The sequence below is a fragment of the Rousettus aegyptiacus genome, unplaced genomic scaffold (assembly GCF_014176215.1).
Source record: "Rousettus aegyptiacus isolate mRouAeg1 unplaced genomic scaffold, mRouAeg1.p scaffold_m13_p_12, whole genome shotgun sequence".
NCBI classification, from domain to species: domain Eukaryota; kingdom Metazoa; phylum Chordata; class Mammalia; order Chiroptera; family Pteropodidae; genus Rousettus; species Rousettus aegyptiacus.
Genome location: NW_023416287.1, coordinates 10,251,074 through 10,264,376, shown reverse-complemented (window position 1 = coordinate 10,264,376; position 13,303 = coordinate 10,251,074). Strand labels below are relative to the sequence as shown.

The 13,303-nt window shown below is 52.2% G+C and overlaps 1 protein-coding gene across 5 annotated transcripts in view; it reads right to left on the bottom strand.

The window, feature by feature from the left end:
* The window catches only part of CDH22 (cadherin 22), a 119,439-nt gene that overhangs the window by 61,806 nt on the left and 44,330 nt on the right, over nt 1-13,303 (bottom strand). For 3 of the 5 annotated variants that reach the window (XM_016121236.2, XM_016121235.2, XM_016121237.2), the window contains one exon: nt 7,018-7,681. In XM_016121236.2, the coding sequence (XP_015976722.2) occupies nt 7,018-7,275 (258 nt within the window). In that variant the 5' untranslated portion in view covers nt 7,276-7,681. Of the gene's footprint in view, nt 1-7,017; nt 7,682-13,303 lie in introns of those variants that run through there. The other 2 variants (XM_016121238.2, XM_016121239.2) reach the window with 2 other exon arrangements.

The following is a 13,303-nucleotide window of genomic DNA, read 5'->3' as shown; positions in this document are numbered from 1 at the left end:
CTGAAAGGTGGATTATAGAAGTGCCATTTGGAAGATTGAATGGCCCATAAACATTTTCATATTTCATTAGCCGATTAATGGGCATCTCTCTCTTTTTGGCGAGTCTGCTGATTCTCAGCAGAAATTGCGGGGAGTAAATGGAGGCATTTGGTGGAACCTTTCCGGGTCCCCGTCCTGTTATAGATTGCCCCAATTAATGCTTGTCCTGGGCTTCACCAAGAAGCCTTCTTCCTGTCCAGTTACTGTTAATAGATTTCTCATAAGTGGCTGGATTGTAAAAACCTCATAACTCAGTTTAATGCCCCCAATAAAATTATCTCAGGACGGCAGCCCTGAATCATTGGCAGCGATGAGGATGAGGGGACCTGTCTCTCCTGTTTGCTGTTTATGCTTTTCCTTTCATCTCTGCCCAGGGGACATGGCCATAGGAGAGGGTAGACTTGTTCCCTCCGAAGGTGCCGCCACCCTCTTCCTAGTCACACCTGGCATCTGCTTACTCAATCAGCAAACGTCTCTGTATTCTGAGCAGTGTGCAGAGTACAGGCACACCTCAGAGATGTTGCGGGTTTGGTTCCAGGCACTGAAATAAAGTATCACAGTAAAGCGAGTCATAATCTCTTTGCTGGTGGAGGGTTCTGCCTTCTGTTTATAAATATGCAACATCTGTGAAGCGCAATAAAGCGAAGTGCAATAAAACAAGGTATGCCTGAAGATACCATTCGGTGGGATGCTTAACCGCCATAATCTTATTAGTCTCCATCCTTGCCACGTGGAACATTAATATTCTTCCCATTTCTCAGATGAGAAAGCTGAGGGACAGAGAAGGGAAGTCATTTGCTTCGTCACACAGCTAAGTTTAGGAAGCCAGCTCCTGATCCCATGACTCACTAAGGTTGTGACCATGGGCTTGTTGATTTTTTACTTTTCTGAGCCCATTTTCCTACCTGAGGTATCAGATGGAGCCCTCCTTGGCACAGATGTGGTGAGGGCTAAACGGGAACATACTTGTAATGACTTACACACTCTCTTAATGGTTGTTTCTTCCCTTTCTTGTCTCCTGGGTCGCTCTCATGTCACTCAAGCCATTGACGTCTTAACTCAGACCCCGGATAGGGATCACTTATGAGTGAGGAGTGGGGAGGAGGGGAGTGGAGCCCAGCGGTGATGTCATTGATGTTTTCCCATGAAGAATGACACGGGGTAGACAATGGGGCTCAGTGGCTACCTCTGGGCACTGCAGAGACAGGGCAGGGCTGATTGGCCTGAGGCTGAGCTAATTGCTGCGGATTTGGGGCGGGGCTGCCTGCCCTGCCTGCTGGGCTCTGTGGAGAGGAACTGGCTGTGGCTCTCCCCTGGGAGGACATTTCTCAAGACTCGCAGCCGTGAGTGGAAGATGGTGCTCTCATTTATTGAGCAACTATTATCTGTCAGACATGGGTTGCAGGCCTCTGCAGAAATCTAATTTCATTTTGTGGCCCACATAAATGTATCCCCATCTCTCAGGTGAAGAGGCTGAGATTGGCCTAGTTTTGTTTGACTCCAATGCTGAGGTTGGACCCTTGCAGCCTTTGGGAATCTGGGGAGAGACCAGGACACCAGGTTTTTTTTTTTTTTTTTTTTTTTTTTTTTTTGCCCTGTGCTCAGCAGGCCACAGTCATGGAAGGCCTCTTTAATCCGAGCCTCTGTTTCAGCATTTGGAAAAAGGCTTCGAGTCAGGAAAGGTGGCAGACTTTCGCTTTGGGAATGGCTGGGGGATGGCTTCAGCTTTGTCACTGACCTATTGCATAGCCCTGGGCAAGAGGCAATCTTTTTCTGAGCCTCAGTTTTATCTGTAGATCAGGCTGATATTATTTTCTCAGGGATTCTATTAGGGTAACATGTGGTAGCTCTTGGCACATAGTAGGTGCTCAGTGCAGATTCATTCCCTCTCCCTTTCTCACCCTGGTCTCAGGAGGCTTTGGGGGACATCCTGATCCATTGGAGATACAGGGGCCAGCGTCTAATACCTGCGTGGAGACTTAAACTCAGCCCGTTTCCTCCTTCAGGGACCCCTCTCGGAGGTCCGACCATTGGGTTGGAGAGTCCTCACTCTGTTCTGTCCCCCTGGCCCATTCACACTCCCCGTAGCACTCCATTGGTGTACCTCTATCTCCCCAGTTGTCATGGGCTGCAGGGGCAGGGACTAACTTTGATTACTTTCTTTCTGAACTCCCCATGCCTGGCGCACACGAGTGCCCTGACAATGCCTGCACAGAAAATACAGGAAAATGAGGAAGTTCAAGGTGTGTGTCTGTGTGTGTATGCACATGAGAGTGTAAGCTTTTGAGCTCCTTGAGGGCTCAGCATATGCTTTGTTTCACCCAGCATAGGGGACAGTACCAAACATATTGAATAAATGAAGAATGAAATGCACGGCTGTCATTAGAATTCCCCGACTGTCTTCTGGGACTTCTGGAGGGTCCAGTCATTCTGCTAAACACCAGGTACACACGAGCCAGACTAGGGAGGAGAGTCCACGGGGCACACTTCCAAACCCTTCACCGTGACCTCATTGATATCTCATACCGATCTTGGGAATCAGAGTATTCTCTCCCCATTGTGCAGACTGGAAAACTGAGGCTCAGAGAGGGCCCATATCCTACACGAAGTCCACAGCTAGCAAGAGGCAGTCTGACTCTACATCCTGGGTTCTTTCCACTGCATCCAGTGTGGACAGCTGTCAGGGGAGACTGGCCCTCCCCAGAGCCCAGCCTTAGATCACAAACAACACGAAAAACACCAGAGTGAGGGCTTCTCATCCCGGGGGCGGGGGGGGGGGGGCAGAGGGAGGCTGAAAAACGGGATTTATAAGGCCATTAATTACTTCCTCTTAATTAAATCAAAGTTAAATGCAAGCAGAGGTACGTTTTCCTTATTAAAGACAATTAAACGGACAGTGCAGCTACACAAATAAAACGAGTCCAGGATTTAAACGGAAAGCAAATCAAATAAAAAGCCTCCCCCGGAATAAGGGGTCTGTTCATGCCCATGCTACTCGTAAACCAGTTCATCAATTTTCTTTAAATATTAGCAACTTAATTAAATCTGCTCTCCTCCCCACTTTAATCCTGCCGTATATCTAAAATAGATCTCGCCGCCCACAGGAGTTGGTCATAAGTGCTGACCCCATAATTCTAGCTTTTTAAAAAAAAAAAAAAAAAAATTAAGAATCCTACAAAATCCACATCCAGCTGACAGAAGCCTCAGGGGAAATTACACTTCGGAAAAGGGATTAGTCAAAGTACCTAGATTGTATGAAAATTTGGGGAGGTTGCTTTGAGGGTGGGTCTTACAAGTAGGTGAGGGGAAGAGGTGGACTGGGCTGCAGAGAGAGACAGGACCGCGGAGGTGGCCGCTGGTGCGGGGGCCTTGGTGACAACTGCGGGGGCCCAGCGGTTCCTTCGGGTGCTGACAGGAGCCTGGCAGTGAGTGATGGAGGAGGCGGTGGTAAAATAGGTTACGTTGGGGCTGGGGTTCACTCTGCGATGGTGCTGTTGCTAAGCTACCTTTGGAATTTGACAAGGACAGATGCTCCCAGCGGCTCCCTGGGGCAGGGGACCAGGAGGCAGTGAATTAACTGAAACTGTGGAGAAGTCCTTTCTCCCTGAAGAGTGAGAGACAGTGTGGCGTGAGCACATGTGTGTGCGTGTGTGTGTGTGTGTGTGTGTGTGTACATACACCACTTGTACAAATGTGGGACTCAGCTGGAAATGGGGACAGGTGGTTTTTAAAAGATCAAGCTCATATTCTTAGTGAGGGGTGGGCTAGCGACCACCTCCACCCACTTTGTGGTGGAAAACTAGGCCATCAAGTTGCCAAGAGGCTTTCAGGATTTGGGGCAGGGTTTATAGTGTCCATGTAGATGGTATTCTTAAGGTGGTGGAAATATCAGGCGAGACCTATGATAATAACAGTTAATACCTACTGAGCGTATGGCAGGTGCCAGGCGCTCCTCACCCTTCTAGGTTCTTGACATATGCTAGCTCATTGCATCTTCATCGCAATCCTTTTGGGAGGTCCTAGTAACAGCCTCACTCAACAGACAAAGAAACTGAGGCACAGAGACGTTAAATAACGTGCCTGAAGTTGGAGATAACAAGGAGCAGAGCTGGGATTTGAGTCCTGGCAGTGTGGCTCCAGTTGGCCCTCACATTGTACCTCACCTTTCATAAGAAAGAGTGCTTTGGGCAACTGCTTGCAGAGAAATGGAAACTTCCTTCTCTTTCCTCCCTGCAGGAAGTGCTTTTCTGGAGGTGGCCTTGAGAAGAGAGGAGGGGCTCTGTGTGAAGATGATGGAGGAGGAGGATGACATAGTCCGGACCGCAGCTGGAATGTTGGGAGAGGTTGCTGTGAAATGAAGGGAGATCCCTAAGCACAAGGCCTGGCTCATAGCAGATGCTACAGGACAATTCAATTGCACTGGGCTGGGAGCTGGTGCCAGGAGATCTGGTCTCTTGAGTTGGTTCCGTCACCATGTTGCCGTGTGGTCTTGGCATGATGTTCTCTGCCTCTGGCCTCAGTTTCCCTATCCTACAATGAAGAGACTTACTAAGGACCTCCCATTGCTGACAGATTTGGTCCTAGGAGATGGGGTGGGGTTTGGTTTAGCTCACGCTGCCAAGATGATAACAACTGGGCAGATGCAGGTGACGGTGGTGAATCAGGGGTATCTCTCATCTTTTCAGGATGCGGGTGGCTGGGGAAGCTAGCTGCTGAGGTTCCTGAGACCACCACGGCTGGCAGGCAGATGTGTCAGAGTCCCTCCCTATCTCTCTGGGGTTTTCCTGGACCAAAATCCTTCTCCCAGGCTTAGAGGTCTCAGATGTTTGGTGAATCGGGCTGTGACTGGCCTCCAGCACACACAGGTTCGAATTCTGACCAAGCTACGTGGCCGCACTCCATAACTTAGCCCTCTCTGAACCTCAGTTTCCTTGCCTACAAAAGGGAACAATGATTTCTACCTTGCAGTGTAAGAGTTAAATGCTTCATATGGGAATAATGAGAAAACCGCAATGAACAAACAACCAGACCGCAGGTGGAACACTTTCATGTGCTCAGTTTTCTTCTTTAATCTTTTCGACAACCCTAGGAAGTGGGCTTTCTTAGTCCCACTTTTACAGATGAAGAGACTGAAGTCCAGAGAGGTGAAGCGACTTGCTTAATGCAACATGGTTCATGGGTTGGCAGAACCAGGACTCAAACTCAGTTGCTTCTCATTCCAAAGTCTGCATCTTTAAATACCTCCCCATTAGCTATTGTCTAGCTGGCACTGGTTCCTCCTTCTCCATCCCCTGACCCCATTCTACCAGCCCCACCATCTCACAGCCCTGGCTGGGAGTCAGGAGTCCTAGGTTCTGCTACCAGTTTTTCGGGTGACCTTGAGTAAGGATATGAACCACTCTGAACTTCGTCAAATTCTTACTTTGTTCAGCCGTGGGGTTCAACTTCAGCTACATGTATGGAGAAGAAAGTAGCCAACGACCAGGGATTACTGTGTCTAAACAAAAGAAAATCTAGGTCTCCTGCAAGGCGAACCTAGAGGTTTACGCCAAGGCTTTCCTCCCTTCCTGGTTGAAGGTCCTTTTCCCCGAGCCTCTGAACTGAGCAGCTTGGTCAGCCTCCCAATCTCAGACTCATTTGAGCACACAGGAAACTCCAGAGTTGGTCTCCCTCCATCTCTGCTGACCAAAACTTCCTGGAAAGCTGACTGGCCTTAGCAGAAGCCAGAGAACTGTCCCTGGGCACCACCCTGCTTTTCATGACCAACAAGCAACCCTCCATCTCAACACCTCAACTGCTGACAAGCCTCCAAACTAGCCAGGCTCTGTCAGGTCTCTAAGTCTTTGCCTAGGCTATGTCCTCTTTCCCATCAGGCTGATGAACTCCTGCCCGTACATCAAAACGCTGCTCTTCTATGAAGCCAACAACTCAGTGCCAGGTGCTGCTCTGTGAAGTTTTTTATGTACCAGGGTGTCTCTGCCACTCTGGGGAGCCCCCAAATGGCAGAGGCTGGGTCTTACTTCCCTTTGCCTCTCCAGCATCATACCCCTGAGGAGATCAGGGATTGAATGCGTGAACCAAAGACCTTCTCAGCCCCTTACATGCCTAAGGCACAGATCTTCAGCCATATTAACCAGCATTTACTCCGAGAGTTTGAGAAAGCAGCTTTCATTCATTCATTCATTTAATGAACAATTTGTGAGCAATGTCTACATTAGGCACTGGGGGTTTAATGGTGAGTGAAACAAACACAGTCTAATAGGAAAGACACATTAATTGCAAAATCAAACAAACGCATGCATAATTAAGTGTTATGAAGGAAAGATACGAGATGTTGGAAGGCATATAACAGGCCACACGCAGCGATCTTTCCTAGCCTGGTGTGGTCAGGATGGCTTCTCTGGGGAAGTGGCATTTGAGCGAACTTGAGTGTCAGGATAAAGTAATCAGTAGAAGGACCAGGACAAAGCGGTTCGGGGGGGGAGGAAACCACCTGGGCAAAGAGGAGGTGGCGGGGGCGCATGGGGCATTGACAAGACAGTCAGAGGGCGTCCCCCGGCTCTGTGGCTGAAACTCTGAGGGTGGGGAAGCCGGGTCTTTGTGGGCGGTGGGATGGAACTTGAGCTTGACCCAAGGTGCATGGAAAGCTACTGAAGAATTTTAAGCAGAGTGAGGAGAGTATGTGTGGGACACGATTGTACTTGCAAACCTGTTTCTACCTTCTAGATGCATCTAGCTACAAGACGACTGGATTTACCTGCTAGCAGTCTCTGCTCGAAGATGCGAAAGGGAGAGGGGCTGGAGCAAGGCCTGGGGCAGGAGCGAGAGTGGAGCTCAGGACCCTGGTGTCTGCCCCAGGCCGGGGACAGCTGGGAGGAGGCGCCAGAGACTGGGATGTACGAGGTCAGGGGATCTGGTGCCCTCACGCCTACCAGGGGGTCCTGGGCGCAGGATGGCAGGTGCAGGGTCCCACTTTACCTTGCCCACGTACAGGGGCTCGGTGCCCGTGTACTCCTCCACCACGAAGAACTGGTTCCACACCCAGCCGCGCTTGACACGGCCCATGCTCAGCGTGCCGTCCTGCTGAGCCCCGGGCGCCGGCGTTGGCGTGCCCGCCGCCCACAGGTGTCCCAGCAGCGGTATCGGCGGCGTCAGCAGCAGCAGCAGCAGCAGCAGCAGTGGGGTCGACAGCGCGACTCTGGCCAGGAGCCCCCGGCTGTCCGGCCGCGGCCTCATGCTTGGGCTGCGCGGGGCCCCAGGAGCATGGACAGGAGCACCAGGGCGTCACTGCTTGGTGGCACCACGGAGCGGCGCCCCGTCACATGGTGGCCTCAGCGTGGCCGCCGGGGCGCTGCCCCCGACGGGGCTCCCGGGCAGGCCCGCGGCCCTGAACGCCGCCCAGCCACAGGGGCGCTGGGCTGGAGGCGGAGGGGGCGCAGCTGCACCCCAGGCATGGACGGCCTTCGGGGTCCCCACCCGTGGCTCCCTGGCACCACGGTGGGCCAGATCACCCCGCAGCGCGGTCGGATCACCAGGCAGCGCCTCCGCAGTTCCCGAGTCTGCTGTGCGCCATGGTCCTTTCGCAGAGGGATGCTGAGCGGAACTCGAAGATCCTTTGTTGGTTCCTTGGAGAACTAGGAGCCTGAGAGACAGACAAGAAAACATCAGCAGAAAACAAACAAACAAAACAAAACAAAACATCAGCGGAGGCTCTAAGTGAGGGCAGGGCAGATTGAGCCTATCTTTTGTTCTGTGGGTACTAATTAAACACCTACTGCGTACCTGGCAGAGTGCAGGGCAGGGCGAACCCAACAGGAGAGTGACCTACAGTGCTTCCTGACTTCTCCTTGGGCCCTTAGGGAAGCAGTCCTGCCTCCTCCCCCACACCCCCAGTGCTGGGTCCTTCCTTTTAACTCCCATTTCACACCTCTTCTCTCCCACCCTCTCCCAGCCCCCACACCCTTTCTCAAAGGCCACTTACTCAGCTCCCTCTAAGGGTTCTCCGCCTGACCCTAAACCCACCGGAGCAGGAACCATACTGAGCTGCTTCCCCTGCCCTCGGCTGACAGCATCTCCAGCCCAGCCCACCCCCTGCAAGTCCCTTACCCCAGAGAGGAAGCAGGCCCTTCTAGAAGGGGTCTTCAAGAGCTCCCAGGACCCAGGCCTTCTGGGTGCACAGAGTCCAGCACCCAGCCTGCCACCCACTACTCTTACCCTCCCACAGCATCACAGAGAGGTCATTCCATCCAACACAGGAGCCCAGGGCAGGCCCTCAGATCTCATGCGAGTCCTTCCACACTCCCTTTCATGAGTGGGGCACCTGAGGGCCTTGCTTGGAAGCGCCCCGAGTGACTTTGGGAAGGGTCATAACCCCTCTGAGCTTGCCTTTGGCGTCTCCACATTCCCCCAGAAAACCTTCCTTTCCCAGAGTCTGAGACACTTCTCCTCCTCCCTCCTGGACCAGCACTATTGTCCCAGATCCATCCGTCTCTCCTTCCCTCCCCCCATCAGATCCTGCTTTCAGCAAGAAAGGGTCCAAGGGACTAACTCCTACTCAAGCAATAATGATGAATAATGGCTTGATGTGGGTGTGTACAGGGGACAGCAATACCGCTTTAATGGGGGAATTTCAGGCATTGAGAAGAGTGAGTGGAAGGGAGGGCCTCGGTCCTCCCTCCGGTCCCCTAGCCAGTTCAACGCAGCTCAACGACTCAGTTCCTCTGAGTTTCTTCTCTGTGCCAGGTTTGGGCAGGATGCCGGGACAGAGATACATAAGCTTGGTTTAGTGGGGTGTGAGACAAGACCCCCTCTCACCACCTAAATAGCAGATGACGGGCGATCAGAGCTATCAAAGAAGGTGCAACCTGAGACCTGTGGGGTTCAGGGAGGGGAGTGGGTACAGGTGTCTGGAAGAGGCAGGCAGTCTGGGAGGAATCAGGGCCACTTTTTGGAGGAGGGGGCAGCATCTGAGCAGGTGGGATGAAAGGGATGAGCATTCCAGCAGAGGAGTGTGCAGGCGAGCTGTGCGTGGTCTGGCCAGTTCGGGGAATTAGGAGGGGAACATGAGGTATGTGGCTGGGCAGAGCACGTAGGAGGGAATGACTTGGCCCCAGCCAAGTCCTTCTGCAGACAAAGGAAGGGGCTGGAATCCTCCAGACGGGAGAAATGCAGACCTCCTCCTCTGACCTGATGCCAGAGCAGGGCCATTCCCTTGCCTTTAACTCGCTAACTCGCCGGAGTCACAACTGTGAGAGTTGGTGTCTTACACCCTTTCCGCAGGTGCTTGACTACCCAGTGCTCTTTCCCAGTAGCAGCTCCAGAATGTCTACATGGAAGGGGTTTTGGGTTAGGGAGTCGTCTGTTAGGGGTGATGGTGAGGGATTAAACCTGCATTTCGGGGCAATGGCAATGAGAAAACAACAGTCCGCAGGGAAGAATGGAGGAGCCGAGTCCTGAACATGCGGTTTCCTCCTTCCCTCCGTGCCCCACCTGAACTAATAGAGGTCAGAAGGACCTGTGACCCTGCTGGCCCACTCTGTGGGGCCTGGGCCTGACGGCTGAGCCAAGGGATGTTGGCAGGCCCTCCCCGACCCGGGTGGCCCCGCTCTGAAATCCCAGAGCTGTGCCGACGTCTCTAGGGACCCGGCTTTGATGCCTCGCATTATGGCCTGGGCCGGTCTTAATGAGGCTGGAGTTATGGGTGAGGAGGAGACACTGCTCCGGAGCCTTCATTTCCTGGAGCTTATGACTTCCCTGCGTGCCTGGGAACTGTTCCCCTGACTCCCTCAGGCAGGCAGTTGCAGGGCCCATCACGGCCCTGCAGGGATACAGAGGGGAGGGGCCGGCGGGAGGGCGGTGTTGAGGGAGTCTGGGGCAGCCTCTGGGCAGGGCTGTGTGAGGCGGGAACAGGGGGCGATCCTCCAATGCTTGCGGGCACCCCATTGTTGCTCTCTTCCTCTCTCTCCCTCCTTTCCTTTCTTTCTTTATGATACTTTTTTCAAGAAAGGGCAGAACAGTAAGATACAATCATTCATTCATCAAACATTAGCATCTTCTACAAATGGGAGACAGAAAAGCATTTCATTTATTCATTCTTTCAACATGCTTTGAAAATAATCTCTGTCTAAGACAGTAAGATACAATCAACTATGTATCAGGAAAGAGATGCATTTCTTCTGGTTCTTCATTTACTCTTTCTACAAATGTTTACCAGCACTTCCCGGATGCTAGCCCCTATGCTGGGCGCTGGGGACAAATCAATCCACAATATAAAGTCCTGGCCCTCATGGAGCTGACCTTCTGGTAATAAAGGAATGAAAGGTATGATATAATTTCAGGGAGTAATAAGTGTTAAGATGGAACATAAAGCAGGAAAAAGAGAACAGGAGAATGATGGAAGGGCTGGGGTGGGTGTGATGTTGCAGATGAGGAATCAGGGAGGGCCTCACAGAGGACGTGACATTTGGCAGAGGGAGCATGGGCGAAGGTCCAGAGGCCGGAACAAGCTGAGGAATAGCAAGGAGGTCACTGTGGCTGGGACGGAGGAAGGGACTGCCTGAAGATGAGGCGGGCGAGGGGGTCGGGGCCAGATCAGGCAGGAGGGAAAGCAGCTTCCATTTTATTCTGAGTGTGCAGAGGAGCCCTTGGAAGAATTTTGTACAATGAAAACCGCAGGAGTCAGAAATAGTACAGGGCCGTAAGGGGATCTCACGATGCGAGCCCTTAACCTCCGAGGATCAAGCGCAGAAGGTCGCAGAGTGGGGACGGCATCACAGAGAAGGTGGCACTTGAAGTGAAGGCGCAGCGAGGATTTGGACATGTGGAATTTGGGGTGTGGGGGAGGAGAAGGAGCTCTCTCTGGAGAAGCTGCCTGGGGCAAAGGCTTGTGGTCTAATCTCACTAATCTCACATTAGGGAAAAGGCACATTCCGAGGGTGTTGTCTGAGGTTGCCTAGGAGACTTACTGAGGGAGCAGGACCTCAAACCCACGGCTTGGATTCCCTATAGTGTAGGGAACCTTTGGGAAGTGGGAAAAGATGTTCCTCTGAGTGGATGCAGCCTGGTGCCTGGGGCCACCTTTGGCAGGACAAGGGTGGCCGCATCTCACCTGTCTCCTTGGCTGGGCACCCTTGTGCAGGGTACATTCTGCACTATGGTTTGAGGGGCGGGGCCTCCACAGCCCCCATCTCTCCCAGTGCCTCATACCTCAGCCCACCAGGTCCTCCCTTGGGAGCGTTGGCCAGGTTTCCTGAGTATCTGCCAACCCTTCACCACTCCGCACAGCCCTGGCAGGGCCGCTGCAGACACTTCGGCCTCCTCTCTTGCCTTTCCTGCTCCAGCTGCTTTTCATGAGTGGGCGGCAGTGACAAGATCCTGCCCTGGCATTCAGAGTCCTTCAGGGAAGGTAGCTAGGGAGCCCTGGGGCTGCTTTTGGCTCTGCTGGGTCTCACCATGAGATCTAGGCATGTCGGTGGCCTCCTCTGGGCAGCAGTTCTCAACTTACCACACAGTTATTTAATCTCAAATGGGATTAAAAACTGTGACTCAGCCGAAGCCAATAAACGCTGGTTTTGACTTGTCTATTCTGCAGCCTCATCTCCTATAACCCGTGTGCCCTCAGGTCTACATACGTGCAGGTGGTTACTGTGTGCCTGCTGGCATGTGCCTGCAATTATGGATGTCAGTGTGTACGTGTGTGTGTGTGCGCGCGCATGCGTGCGCGCACACGCATTCACTCGTTCCACAGATATTTGTGAGTTTCCACTCTGTGCTGTTCCAGGCACAATGAAAAGAAACAGAGTCCTTGACCTTGCAAGTCTAGCGGGGGACGCAGACAATAAACAAATAAATAAATAGCATGTCAGCCGACGCTAAGTGCTAGGGAGAAAACCGAAGCAGAGTCAGGGGCATAGGAAGCGCTGGGGTGGGGAAGATTTGCTCTCTCTGTCTCGTCTGTCGTAAGTGGTAATTTATACAAGGTGGTCAGGGAAGACCTCCCAGTCAAGATGACGTTTGAACAGAGATCCGGAGTGAGAAAAGGAGAGAGATGTGCACGTAGCAGGGACAAGAGTGTTCCAGGCTGAGGGAACAGCAACTGCGAAGGCCCTGAGGTCAGCACGTGTTCGGCGTGCAAGGGAAACAGCAAGGAGCCCAGTATTGCTGAAGGGAAGTGAGTGCAGGAGGGCAGCAGGAGATGGGGTCAGAGGGCTGGGGGTGGGCGTCCGAGCCTGCACGAGCTCCTTTGGATTTTTACTGTGAGCGACATGGGATCCCTATGAGGATTTGAGCAGAAGAATGAGACGATCTGATGACTGTTTTAAAAGATCATGCTGGCTGCTCATTGTGTTTAAGATAGAAGGAAGCTGGGGCTGCGGAGGGGAGTCTAGGGTGCTAACATAGGGAGGACCAGGGATTCCTTATGTCAGGGACGAGCTGACCGGGGGTTGGGTGGACCTCAGGGGGTTGGAACAACAGCTGTTTACATCGTAGCCATGCTGCGTGTAAGTGCTGCTCAACAGCTGGCGAGGTAGGCCAGATGTGCTCCTCGCTCTCGGGATGCTCACAGCCTAGGGCTGAGACATTCATTTATGCGTTCATTCATTCCCCAAACCCTTCCAGAGCAGCCCCTCTGGGTCAAACCTGGTATTAGATACTCTGGGAGCGGTGGAGACATAAGGACCTAATCCTTCTAGAGAGTGGCAACATCCCTTTAGGATTTATGGCATATCTGATATGTGCCATTTACTCATTTATTTATTCAATTAACATTTATTGAGCTCCTACTGTGTGCCAACCCCTGGGTTGGACTCTTGGCAGGTTTGGTGGTAAATAAGCCAGGTCCTCGCACTGTTCTTAATGGGCCAAGTCACCAGATTTGAATGAGAGAAGTCTCTGCAGTTACTCCCTTACCCAGTGAACCAACATCTAGTGAACACCTACTGTGTGCCAGGCCCTGTAAATTAAATGCATATAGCTACAAATGAGTAAAAGAGACTAATGTATAAAATCAGACAAACTAACTAAAATGAAGCATGAAAAAATGGAAAATATAGGAAAACTATGCTCAGTCATGAAGGCTCAGAAGAGCTCATGTCTAGCTGGGTAACCATAGTGGGCTACCTGGAAGAGCGGCATTGGAGTTGATACTTGAAAGGTGAGGAAGATTAGGGATTACAAGAAGAAAAAAGAGCATGAGCAGAGGAAGCCTCAGGGCATAAACAAGGAACAGCGAACAGTGAAGTCTGGCTGGATATTATGCTATGTA